At 45.1% G+C, this 13,002-nt stretch overlaps 1 protein-coding gene across 1 annotated transcript in view; it reads right to left on the minus strand.

Annotated features, from left to right (window-relative positions):
• FARP1 (FERM, ARH/RhoGEF and pleckstrin domain protein 1) overlaps positions 1–13,002 on the minus strand; it is a 283,330-nt gene that overhangs the window by 27,951 nt on the left and 242,377 nt on the right. The window contains 2 exon segments of the mRNA XM_030922251.1: positions 11,208–11,341; positions 12,416–12,505. Of these exon segments, the coding sequence (XP_030778111.1) occupies positions 11,208–11,341; positions 12,416–12,505 (224 nt within the window).

Below are 13,002 nucleotides of genomic sequence, written 5' to 3' on the forward strand. Positions count from 1 at the left end.
TAAGAATCTTCTGGCAATGCGAGAAAAGGCTTCCGCTAGGACACTCAGAGCCTTCCTGTTGACTCAATCTCTGATTCATCAAGGATCTTCTGATGAACAGAAGAGGGCAAGGAGGATGCCCTCTTAATTAACACTTAATTAAGCAAACCCAGAAGGTAGAAAAGTCATCATGTGTAGAAACAGGTTGCTCCTGGCTTCACAATCCAGGCAATCAACAGCATTCTTTATTCTATTGGTTCCAACTAAGCATATAGAGCAAATTACATCACAGGGGAGACTGAGGGCACCCAAACCTTTTAGATAATAAAGCTTCTCTAAAATGAAAGAAAAGAGAGCACCCCCAGGCTCCCCAGCTCCTTCCTCGGTCTTCGTTCCTGCCCTGTGTACTAGTAGTCTTCAACCGGGTCAGTTTTCTTCCACCAGCACAGCATACTCAGTCCTTTGCGTTCTCTTAGCTGCCTTCACTGGTACTGCTCCTCTGCTAATTAAACAAATCTCTCCCCACCGCTCTCCTAAAAAGGTTCTGGGAAGATGGCCATTAGCCTCTGAACCACCAGAGCCCACCTCCCCTCCTCCTATATTCGGGCTTTCTGGGCTGGTCAGCCCCACTGCATGACCCTCCAAGCTCATCCGCTAGGGGAAGCTTTCCTCTCCAGACTCCCTCATTTCTCTTCAGGCCAACCGTTCAATTCTCATGGCCACCTCTTCAGGCTGCTCCCAAGCTATCTGTGTGTTTTGGGAGTCCTTTGGTGGTCCTCTCTTTTCACCCTCTACTTCTTCCTATACAAGCCCTCCTATTTGCCCCATGGCAAATAGGAGTTCATGACGAAATATCAGTTCATGATGCCAAACCACGGCTGATGCAGGTAATGCGTTTCTTAGACCATTCAGAACGCTCCATGCGAATGACCCCACATCTTGTATCTCAAACATAAGATGTTCCAGATTTTAGGATCTTATTTCCAACACCAAATCCTCTTCCTCCATTTTCTTTAATTTTTTTTTTTTTTTTTTTTTAAGATATGGGGTCTTGCTTTGTCACCCAGGGTGGAGTGTGGTGGTATCATCACAGCTCGCTGCAGCCTCAAACTCTTGGTCTCAAGCCATCTCCCTGCCTTAGCCTCCTGAGCAGCCACTAGAGGTGTGCACCATCACGCCAGCTTATTTTTTTTTGTAAAGATGGGGTCTATTTTGTCAAAGCTGGCCTTGAATTCCTGGACTCAAGTGATCCACCTGCCTCAGCCTCTCAGCTGGGGTTATAGGTATGAGCCACAGTGCCTGGCCTTGTTATCTGGAACTTAAATAATTGGCCCCAGAATTTTTTGAATGGATCTGCCATTTGAGAGCATACAGAAACAAAGGACTTAAGTTCAGAGGATATCATTTAGATATTCTAGTGAGAGTCTGGATTTCGGGGGAAGAAATGAGGAGGATTCTGGCTTCCATTAGTAATAAGCAACACTCTCTCTCTCATAGACACACCCCCATTCAAGAGAAAATGAAGGGCTGGGAAGAGGATGCTGGGTGAGGGCAGTGGGGCATGAGATGGAAGCCAGATGTCATCTATTTCACTTTCTCTGTTCTTTTGCCAACTATTTATTATCTACTGATGTTAAAACTCCAAACTTGAAAGAACCTTCCTTCCCACATCCATATCTCTCTAAGTCCCCAGCATCTTTCATGGTAGAGATGGCTCTGGGTTGACACCATCAGACCCCTGTGTGGCTGGGAAGATGCAGATGCCTAATTGTAAAGGGGTCAGCTCTACGTGATGTGGTGAGTACAGGCTGGGGGCCTCTGAAGTCACTGCAAACAGTACAACACATCTGTCTTTCTCGTCTCGTTCTGTCCCCACCTCAGGTCACATAGCAAGTCCCAGCCCTGCTTGGTTCCAAATACACAGGACACACAGCCCCAGGGACTGGGGGCAACATCCAAATTCCTGCTGCCCATCTAGAAATACCCTCATGGTTTTACTTCCTCTCCATGTCACTACCTCCAAATCTATAAAGCCGAAGTGTTCCTTCTATTATGAACAGCTGAAAGGTCACTGGATTATCAACAACATGAAAAGGAATTCTAACTCTTCCACCACGTCCTCCAGATGTTAACCTCACAAGAAAGGGGTCCTTGTCTGCAAGGCAGGGCCACATATTTGTTGCCTGCGTAATTACCACACAGCAACAAAGACGAAAATTCTTTTGACAAGTTCACTTAGGAAAACCATGTAAGTCTGCTAAGAAGCTGCCTGGATGCTCAATTCTGACCTGTGCAATGTGATTAACTTACTCCCAGGAGCCACTACACGTCACCTCAGCAAAGGACTCAACACATACTCACACACTTCATGAAATTTTCAGGTCTTCCTGACCTCATGTCAAAACTTCACTCACCACAATGTGAGCATTCAGCAGCAGACTGACTGACGGCAAGGAAGAAGAAAAGGACATGAAAATGACCAACTGTGGGTGGGCCGCTGACCAACAGCAAGGTTGTCTCCAAGGGTGGACTGTGCGTGTTTTGCCCATCATCTCCCTAAGAGGAGGCAGAAGGGCAGCCTGTAGGAGTTTTGTCTCTGACTGCCAAGAAACACTCGTGCAGGCTGTCGTCGCAGGCAGGGGCAAAGCCAGCCACGATCAATCAATACTTAGCCCTCTTATTCACCTCCCCAACTGCAGGGTCAACATAAAGCCCATTTAGAACATCAGAGAAACAGTTCACAGTGTGCTGGTGACCTTGGTGGCAATAACATCTCCCAGCTCTCCTCTAAAGCATCATGAGCCCCAGGGCGTGGGCTCCCTCTGAGAGGGCGTGTTTTCTGGAAAGTAGTACCATTTGGCCAGGCTGCGGTGAAGTACCTGGGGAGATTCCTTAACCATGAAAGAGGGTGGTGACTGGCACGCTGCATATCCCAAGGGCCCAACGTAAACCCAAGCGTGTTTACTCATCACCCAGCTCTCCCCTTCTCTCCTTGCCACAATATGAAGAACCATCTCCTCAGAGGACACACGCCAGCAGTGCAGCTTGGAGTTCAACGGCTCATTTTTGTCCCCTGGCTCTATCTCTAGATGCTCACTCAACCCCGAAAACGATCTTTTTTTGAAGCCTCTTAGTCTTTACTTGCAACACCAACACCACATCATTGTCCTCACTACTCCCTGCAGTCTCTGATTCTAAATGGAAAAAAAGTATAAAATTATGTATGTTTGTGAGTCTATGTAAGCGAAAAGCATAGTGTGAAATGAGTAAGTGGGAACAGACGGACCCTACATTAATATATGGGGTGGGGAGGGTGGCTGGGTTCCAAAAGCAAACAAATTAGCCAAAGTAACTGTGTGTATGTGTGTGTGTGTGTGTGTATATATACATATAGTTTGTTTTTTTCTTTGAGACAGAGTCTCCCTCTGTCACCCAGGCTGGAGTGCACTGGCGCGATCTTAGCTCACTGCAACCTCTGCCTCCCGGGTTCAAGTGATTCTCCTGCCTCTGCCTCTTGAGTGGCTGGGATTACAGGTGCGTGCCACCACACCCAACTAATTTTTGTATTTTTAGTACAGATGGGGTTTCATCATGTTGGCCAGGCTGATCTTGAACTCCTGACCTCAGGTGATACACCCACCTCAGCCTCCCAAAGTGCTGGGATTATAGGCGTGAGCCACTGCGCCCGACCTAATATATCGTGAATGACATATGTATCAGCCACATGTGATATATGTGGATTTTTCATTAAAGTTCCATTAATCTTAGCATTAATTCACATGCCTACTTGTCAAGACAACATTTGTGCGAGAGGCATCTTCAATGGGCCGGGGACGCCGCACGGGAAACACAGAAGACAGAAGCCCTCCCATTCTCAGCCACCCTCAAGTCTGTCAATTACACTTTTAGGTTGCTCAAAACTATGGCTTCTTTCTTGCCTTCCTAAGGTTTACCACACAGGTCGAGTTGAAAAAGAGGACCAAAAGTGACAACCCAGTCACGGACAGGTTTGATAGCACCCAGGTGAGCCCCAGTATCATTCCTGTTGCCAACAGGGCACATACTAAAATACAGTAGAAGAGAAGAGCCGTGTCAGACTCGTCTAGTGACCTGGAGAGTGCTTTCTCTCAAGTGTCTTCTAGTAGAAATCCACCTGCAAATTCTGGCAATTGGAAAAACAGTTTCATTTGTCTCAGGGAAATAGCTTGCTCTCAAAGCACTGTGAGCTATATAGTCATGAATAAGGCAGAAAATCCAAGAAAAACTAGTTCCAAGCTATGCTTAAGAACATGGAATCTGGCCAGGCGTGGTGGCTCAATGCCTGTAATCCCAACACTTTGGGAGGCCAAGGCGGGCAGATCACTTGAGGTCAGGAGTTCAAGACCAGCCTGGCCAACATGGCGAAACTCCTTCTCTACTAAAACTACAAAAATTAGCTGGGTGTGGTGGTGCACACCTGTAATCCCAGCTACTCAGGAGGCTGAGGCAGGAGAATTGCTTGAACCTGGGAAGCTTAGGTTGCAGTGAGCCAAGATCATGCCGCTGCACTCCATCCTGGGCAACAGAGGGAAACTCCATCTCAAAACAAAACAAAACAACAAACAAACATGCAATTTTACTCATGCTTAAAAAGGAAACAAGGCCAAGTGTGATGGCTCATGCCTATAATCCTAGCACTTTGAAAAGCTGAGGTGGGAGGATAGCTTGAAGCCAGAAGTTCAAGGCTGTAGTGATCTATAATCATACCACTGCACTCCAGCCTGGGCAACAGGGTGAGATTTTGTCTCTAAAAAACTAACAAAAATACAAATAAATAAAAGGATATTCCATCATACATTTTGTTTAGCCACTCATGTCAATGGACATTTGGGTTACCTCTTCATTTTGGCTACTGTAGATAAAGCTGCTATGAACACTGATGTACAAGTGTCTGCTGGAGTCCCTGCTTTCAGTTCTTTGGGCACATGCTGAGGAGGGGAACTGCTGGATCCTATTGTAATTCTGTGCTTAGTTTTTTAAGGAACCCTTATGATTTTTATTTTAATGATACCTGGCACAAATACTTGAAGCTTCAGAGAGCTGATAGAATGATAAGAAAAGTATTTAATTCATTTTTGTTCTATGATGGCTCACTGGTGCTTCTATAAAGATGCTCCATTTTTCTGGGCAGTGAAATAATTTTCTGACCTGCTCAGTCATCTGCACTTCAGTCACCGGTGTCAAAGCAACACAATCCTGCTCCCCCTGTGAAACTCCTGACAGCAGCTTGTGAGAGTGTCCCATCCCGGAAAGAGCCCCCTCTCTGCCCTGGAGGGCTCTCCAATCCCTCAGGATGCCCTTCTCACATCTCTTACCCCTGCAGGACTTCCTCCTGCCTGAAGTCTGCTCCTGTACACCAGGAACTATCTTCGTCAAACCATCCTTGCCCTCCTGGCTGCCATTTTCCAAAACCTGCTGTCTTCTGGACCCTCCACCCCCATGTGTGTGTGTGTGTGGTTTTTTTTTCTTCCAAACCTCTGGTGGCCTCTTCTGTTTCTTTTGCTGGTTTTTATGCTGCCATGATCTACATTTATGGAAAGCAAGCTGCTTTCCATAAATAGTCGATAAAGGTATAGTCAAGAAGATTCTGCCCTCGGCTCTTTTCCTCTCAATGTTCTCTTCCTTGTGGAAGAGATTCTTCTTGTGGATAACTTCCAAATCTACACCTTTCTGCCTCATTTCCTTCCCAAGCCTAGGACCCACATTTCCAACTGTCTGGAGCACTTTATCATGGGCCCTCAAAATTGTCGTTCCCAAAGCAAGCTCATCTTCCCTTATCGTATTTGTATGCTTCTTTCTTCCTGGCTTGATTTCCCTCCCATTTTCATGACCATCCTCTGAGCTGACTGTGTTCAAAACTCTAGGTGGCCTCCCCTCTCTTTCCTTGCTGTCCCACAGAGCCCTGGCCACCCAGTGATATCTCAACATTCAGTCAGTCTGGTCCTCCCAGCCAGTCTCCTGCATGCTTTGCACGTGACTCTGGCCAAAGTTTCTCCTAAAACGTTCAGCTGATCCTCCATGAAAACTGTGTGCACCCCATAGCCAATTCTGAGGGCCCCTTTGTATGACTGACTGCTTGCTGTCTTCCAGCTCCCAGTTGGCTCGTAAGTGGAGTTTTGTACCCTGCAGAATCTACCAAGGCACCCTGTAGCAAAGCAGGCCTTCCATCCATCTCGGGGAACCCAGCTGGTCACCTTGCACTCAGCCTCTGCCTGTCACCTCAGGGCTGGCATTTGGGAGTCCTGACTGCATGCCAAAGGTTGTTAAGTGGCTCTCTCTGAACTCATTTAAACAGCTGAGTGAACTGTTCTTGCCTTCACAAGGAAAAGAACTCCTGAAGTTATTAGAACTCACCAAACCAGTAATCTTTGTTTTTGAAGAAAGCAGGTAATGTGGCTTTGCCAGCAAGAAGCAGGCCTTGGGCGTCCTCCTTCTCATATGTGTTTACTCAGGAGAAGGTGACATTTGGAAAGGGGCAGGTGTGTTTGCTGAACTAAGCTTCAGCCTAATCATTCCGGAAAACTTCCTGAGACTTTCTCTGCCCTGTAATTTCCCCACTGTTGATGGAAGTATATTGCAGTCTCATGCAGGACTGCGAAGGGAAAGTCACATTCACTAGATCACTTATGTACCAAATTCTGGGGAACTTTTGGTGCATATTATACTTTAGATCTCTTTCCATTAATGATAATCATTGAAAATATTATCATGGAATAAAATCTACACTTTAGTTAACATAACGTACCAACGTTGTTTTCTTAGTTTTGCCGACTCTCCTATGGTGACATAAGATGTTAATGGGAAGAGGATGGGTGCAGACCATATACAAACACTGCTGTCTTGGCAACTTTTCTCTGGGATTATTTCCAAATAATTATTTCCAGATAAAAAGTTTATTTTTAAAAAATGATCAGCTTCCCTGCTTTCTCTGTGCAGTGCAGTATACTAAGTCCTTTCCAGACACTGTGCCATTTGCGTAACACCCTGCATGGGAGATGCCATTCACATTTCACCCAGGAGGAAATGGGGTTCAACAAGGCCCACACCTACAGCTTAACACACCCTCACGGCAGGGGTGTGACCTCAAATTCGGATCTTACCCATCCTAATCGACAGGAGCCAACCTGTGCTTCCTGTATCACGGCAATGTGAGGAAAGGCGTGGGTACACATACATGCACTGAACACACACGTGTAGTTTGTCATTCAGTAGCCACAGTGAATCCTTTCTTAATAAACTTCCCTGTGACCCATTCTTCTCACTGAATAGATTCAGCCAGAGGATTGCCTGTTCTGCATAGGCAGTGATGGCCCATGTGTGTCCTCAGGGACAGAACTGGCAGCGACGCTCCATGCCCACCCTGGATGTGACACCCACACCTGCGAGAGGACCCGGCCCTCTGTGCCCTATGTGCCTGCCTCCTCCTTTGAGAGTACAAGTCCCCCATGGGCAAAGCCTGCCACTCACACATTCACCTACTCGTTCATTCATTCATATATTCCTTCATGCATTGCTTGTAGACTAAAGAAGCAAGAGTTATAACCAGTCTGTGACATGCAGACCAAGGAATCATAGACTGTAAGGACTGTCAGAGGCACTGCAGGGTTGGTTGTTGCAGAAGAGGTATTCATCATGATCACCCCAAGAAGTACTTAAAAAACAGATTCCTAAGTCTCACTCCTAAAGTTCCGATTCAAGAGCACTGGACAGGGCCTGGCAATCTGCATTTTTCAAAGCCCCCTCTAGTTCCCAAGCCCAGTGACTCTGAGGTACTGCCAGGTTTGGGGTTTTGCTCCACAGTAAATCCTGTCTGGACATGGACAATCAGTCTCTGCTGGAGCACCCCAGAGGTGGAGGAGCTCCTGACCTCACAAGGCAGACGCTCACTGCCACGCTGCTCTGAGGCTTCGGAAATCCTTTTCTGTATTCAGATGTTGTGCTTCTTGGGAAATTCACTTCACTGTTTCAATTTTGTCCTCTGATTCCACTAAGAAGATGCGTATGCCCTTTTCCACAGGACCGGGCTGCAGGTACCTGATAGGAGCCATCACGCTTTCGAAAGTCTCTTCTCATCCAGTCATTTTGTTATAATGGAATGCATTCTCATCCCATTTCACACGTGAAAGCCGAGTGTGGTGTAGTGTTCTGCGAGAGTGCTGAACTTTGAATTTTGAAGGAGCCATCCTTTTCCAGGTTCTGGGCTCTTTTTAATGAGGCATTTTAGGGCAAATGTTCTTGACCTTGGCTACACTTTGGAATCACCTGGGAAGTTTAGAAACTACCAATGCATTGGTTCTACCCCTCAGAGACTCTGATATAACAGGGCTGGGTTATATCAGGCTGCTCAAGGTGACTTCAACGAGGAGCCAATGTTGAGAAGGTGCAGATCTAGAGACACTGGTTTCTCTCTGTGTTGGTCTATGGCTCATACTAAACTCATTCACACTCAGCCTTTTTGCCTTGGAACTCCTGCCACGCCAGGTCCTCCTCATCATGTTCTTGAGTAATTGATTAGCTGAACTTCACTGCAGCCCTTTCCAGTGATCCCTGACCAGTGTTGTGTATTTGGTTTGGGTCTATTGTTGAAAGGCTACTGCAGGTCCCACTGATGGAGCTGCTTGTTGACTATCTGCTTTCTCTCTAGCTTTGAGAACTTTACATGCTTCTGGTGTCTTTCTATAAAACATGGGTTAAATTATGGATCTTAGAAAGATACTTTACTGAAAACCCTCTGGGAATCAAATTATATCAACTGCTTTTTAAGCAACTCAATACTCTCATGGAAGATCCATGCAGGCATGTGGCATTTATTCCAAAAATGAGTTGTATTAGACAGCTCTCTGCATTTCTCTCTGGTGGCATCCTCCAATGGGGAAGCCAGCTAAAGCCACCATGATGGGCTTTTAGGGTACTGCAAACTGATGACATTTCCTATGTGTGGCCTCTCCAACCTTATTAAATCAACTGCCACATGCACTGAGACTGCTACAGTGACGTCAGCTCAAGATGTCGTGAGCCTCCAGGAAGATTTGCCTAAGACGGTATGAACACACATCTCGCTGGCCAGAGAACAAACTGCCAAATGGGTTCTCCAGAGTTGTAAGGTCTTTGACCCGAAGATGAGAGCATCATTCAACTTTGTATGACTGATGAGACACGAGGCAGAACACACGTGAAAGGTTCTAGGTCAAGCTTGGGAAGGTAAAGTTACATTTGGTAGAATTTTTATTTTTATTTTAGAGACAGCGTCTTGCTCTGTCACCGAAGCTGGAGCGCAGTGGTGCAATCATAGCTCACTGCAGCCTTGAATTTCTGGGCTGAAGTGATTCTCCTGCCTCAGCCTCTCCAGTAGCTGGGACCACAGGTTTGCATCACTATGCCTGGTTAATTAAGTATTTTTTTGTTGAGACAGGGTCTTGCTATGTTGCCCAGGCTGCTCTCGAACTCCTGGCCTCAAGTGATCCTCCTGCCTTGGCCTCCCAAAGTGCTGGGATTTACAGGCATGAGCCACTGTGCCCGGCCAAATTTTTATTTTTAATTTTGAAAAGTGACATTTCTCTTATATTCATAATACCAAGACTCTAGATAACGTGGCATTTCCAATTTTTCCCATTTCCAGCAAGGCTGACTCTGTACCTATTATTTCTCCATTCCTGGCTGTGCTCTCCCCACTGGGGCCTCTCAGTAACGCCTGCCACCTCCTTCTCTCAAGGGAAGGAGAATTGCACGTGAACTATCCTCCAGGTATAAAAAATGTACAAAGTCGGACATCACTTAGGGGGATGAGAGAGCTCCCGCTGCCCCAGCATATTGGCTTCACAACACAGAAAGCAGCTCTGCTTAGCTATTCAACTGACACTTGAATGCTGCAATCTGGCATCACCTGAGGCAGGACAACCTTACACAGGGCTCCTTCAGGCCCTATGCTCACTGAGGGCCCCTGAGGCCACTCCAAACCAAATTCTCACTGGTAGTGAGGATACAGCCCATAATGGGTTCTATTTCTGCCAAAAACCTTTTGCTATTTTCTCCTGGCATTTTTCAAATGCATGTTTAGTAGACAATCAACTCCCCATGCGTCTCTCTCCATATAATTGTCTTTAAAAAACTGCCATAGGAATTATCTACAAAACCTTCTATTTTAGGTAAAAGTGTAGCAGATTCTGCATGTGACAGTCCACAAAGCTTTTCCTGTTTTTTGTACCTCCCTCTTCTCCCACATTAATGTTTCATCTGGTATTTAATGGATAGGCTTAAGATTATTATTATTTTTTTTTTATTTTTATTTTTTTCTGAGACGGAGTCTCACTCTGTTGCCCGGGCTGGGGTGCAGTGGCCGGATCTCAGCTCACTGCAAGCTCTGCCTCCTGGTTTTACGCCATTCTCCTGCCTCAGCCTCCCGAGTAGCTGGGACTACAGGCGCCGCCACGTCGCCCAGCTAGTTTTTTTTGTATTTTTTAGTAGAGATGGGGTTTCACCATGTTAGCCAGGATGGTCTCGATCTCCTGATCTCGTGATCCGCCCGTCTCGGCCTCCCAAAGTGCTGGGATTACAGGCTTGAGCCACCGCGCCCGGCCAAGATTATTTTTAACCAATCTGCTATTGATGGACACTTAGGTCATTTCTATTATTTTAATTATTCATTGGATGTCTTTGTTCAAATGGCATTTCATGTATTAAAACAGATCCTTATAATTCAAGGTAAGGTAAAAGTGTATGTGTGTGCGCATGCACATGCTACATAGATCCGTTTTTCAAAGCATGTTTTAGACACTGGAGTAGAATACAGAAAACTGCACAAGGCATATATGTACTTCATAAATGACTTAAAGCAAGCACCAGTAAAATATTACCAGCACCCCTCAAAGCCTTCCTAAGCCCGTACTCTTTATAAACCCTATTGCCCCTCCAGAAGTAACTACTGTTTTTATTTTGTGATAATCATATAATCATGGTAAGAGAGGTAAAAAATCCATCTTGAAGAACTGCAAACCAAAGGAAAGAAACTGTAAGTGAGATCGAAATGCATGTCGGATTTCACTGAAAATCATTTGAAGGCTGGTTTGTTTTAAGCCAGTTTCCTGCCTTTCATCTTTGTTCCTGCCTGCTGCTTACCAGGGACAACAACATAAAAATAACATGAGAAAGAGGGAGGGAGAAATGTAACTGGGAAGTAGAAATGTACTCACCACAGGGCAAGTCGTTGCTCAATTTCCTTGAGAAAATTGGTATGAAATTTGTGCAAAGGTTCAAAATTCGGGAATATGAGACTTTTCAGGGTTTCTGGCATGGCGTCCTCCTTGCTCACCGTGCTCTGAAACCACTGGAAATAAGAAGACGATGCACTTACAGGTGGAAAGATCAATGGCGAGTGTCTGCAGTTCTCCAGAAGTCACATGCAGCCCAACGCACTGGGAGGAGCCAGGGCTTCCTGCAAGGTTCTTGGCATTTCAGGAACACGGGGCTGCCCAGGCCTTACTGCTTCCCCTTTCTTTCCTTAGATGGGGTAAGAAGCAACCATCTGGATATTACTGCTTTCTGAAGTTTGCTACCCATTGACTGTTTAAGCCGGGAGAAATCTCTTAAATGGGGAACTACTTGAATCAAAACCTCCATTCTGGCCAATTTACTGGATAACCACTAATTTATGGCCACTGAGTATTCTGTGCGTCATTCCTTTAAGAACTTCCATCTCTGTTCCTTTGTTAAAACACTGGGCATGAAGGTGGCCAAACCTGGGAATAAAGCCACAGCCTTCACACCAAGTCGCTCCTGTCGCTGACGTGAGCTGGGTGCACGATGCTTAGTAAGTACCTGTCCAGGGCCTAACAAAGTCCACAGCCCAGAGGAACAGAAACTCACTGACCCCATTTTCCCTCCCAATTGGCTAATGCTTTCCCAGAATCCAGGGGTCAGGAAGACATCTGCAATGCTCTGAATTTGTTTTCAAGACTGAGCAGGACTGATTAAATTAAAAAAGGCAGTCTTCTGGCAGATTTTACTGACAAGGCCCAATTTATTATCAAAGATAAAATGAATCTCCTGTTCACCTCCAAGGTCTCCCGTGACCAAAAATCAGCAGTTATACTTGGCAATGGGCAAAACACGAAATGTTCTGGGCTGGTGCACACAGACAGTAAAACGTTTAATTTTAATTTTCTCTACCTCAGGAATTTCCTTCTTTTGCACTTGAAAATCATCATTATGAAAAACGTTATAGCATATATTCCCAATTAAATATACTATTAGCATTTAATTTCTATACCCTAGGACCACAATCCTTTCAAATGAAGTCAGGTAATCCAACATTTCATTAGCTCCAGCCTCCCCTATATAGCTGAGTATTAACTGAGATAAATCATGTAACTGAATGCTTTTGGGGAAATACCGCACATACCGAAGTGATAACTTCGAGATCCTTCAGATACGTTCGCTCGGTGGTAGACACTTCCTTAGCTATGAAGTATGCTTTATCAGTTGGGAATCTCTGCAAAACCCAGCCAAAGAAACAAGGCACAACAATCATTTTTGAGTATATGTCTCGGAGAATATCCTCATTAAAGTGATATATTACTAACTTGGGATCTTTTGTTAGCTGGTATCAATGAGAAATAAAATTCTTAGTTATTCTCCTTTTTGTGTTAGGAGAATAAATTAGAATGTATTCTCCTTTCCGTGTTAAGAAAATAAATAAGAATGTATTCTCCTTTTTGTGTTAAGAGAATAAATAAGAATGTATTCTCCTTTTTGTGGTAAGAAAATAAATAAGAATTACTCTTTTCATGTGAGGAGGAGCTAGGCTAAGATAATGGATTTCCATGATGAGAATATAGTCTAGGAAGGTTTCCTTCCCGGTAAAAATTACCATCAGCAAAAGGACTCAAATTAGGCAAAGGAAATACATAAAAAAGGAACTGTCTCGTCCTATGTCCGCTAGCGGAGTTGGTGTTCATGACATGGAAGTTACATTGTGGGAACACATGG

This window comes from Rhinopithecus roxellana, chromosome 18 (genome assembly GCF_007565055.1).
Source record: "Rhinopithecus roxellana isolate Shanxi Qingling chromosome 18, ASM756505v1, whole genome shotgun sequence".
NCBI classification, from domain to species: Eukaryota; Metazoa; Chordata; class Mammalia; order Primates; family Cercopithecidae; genus Rhinopithecus; species Rhinopithecus roxellana.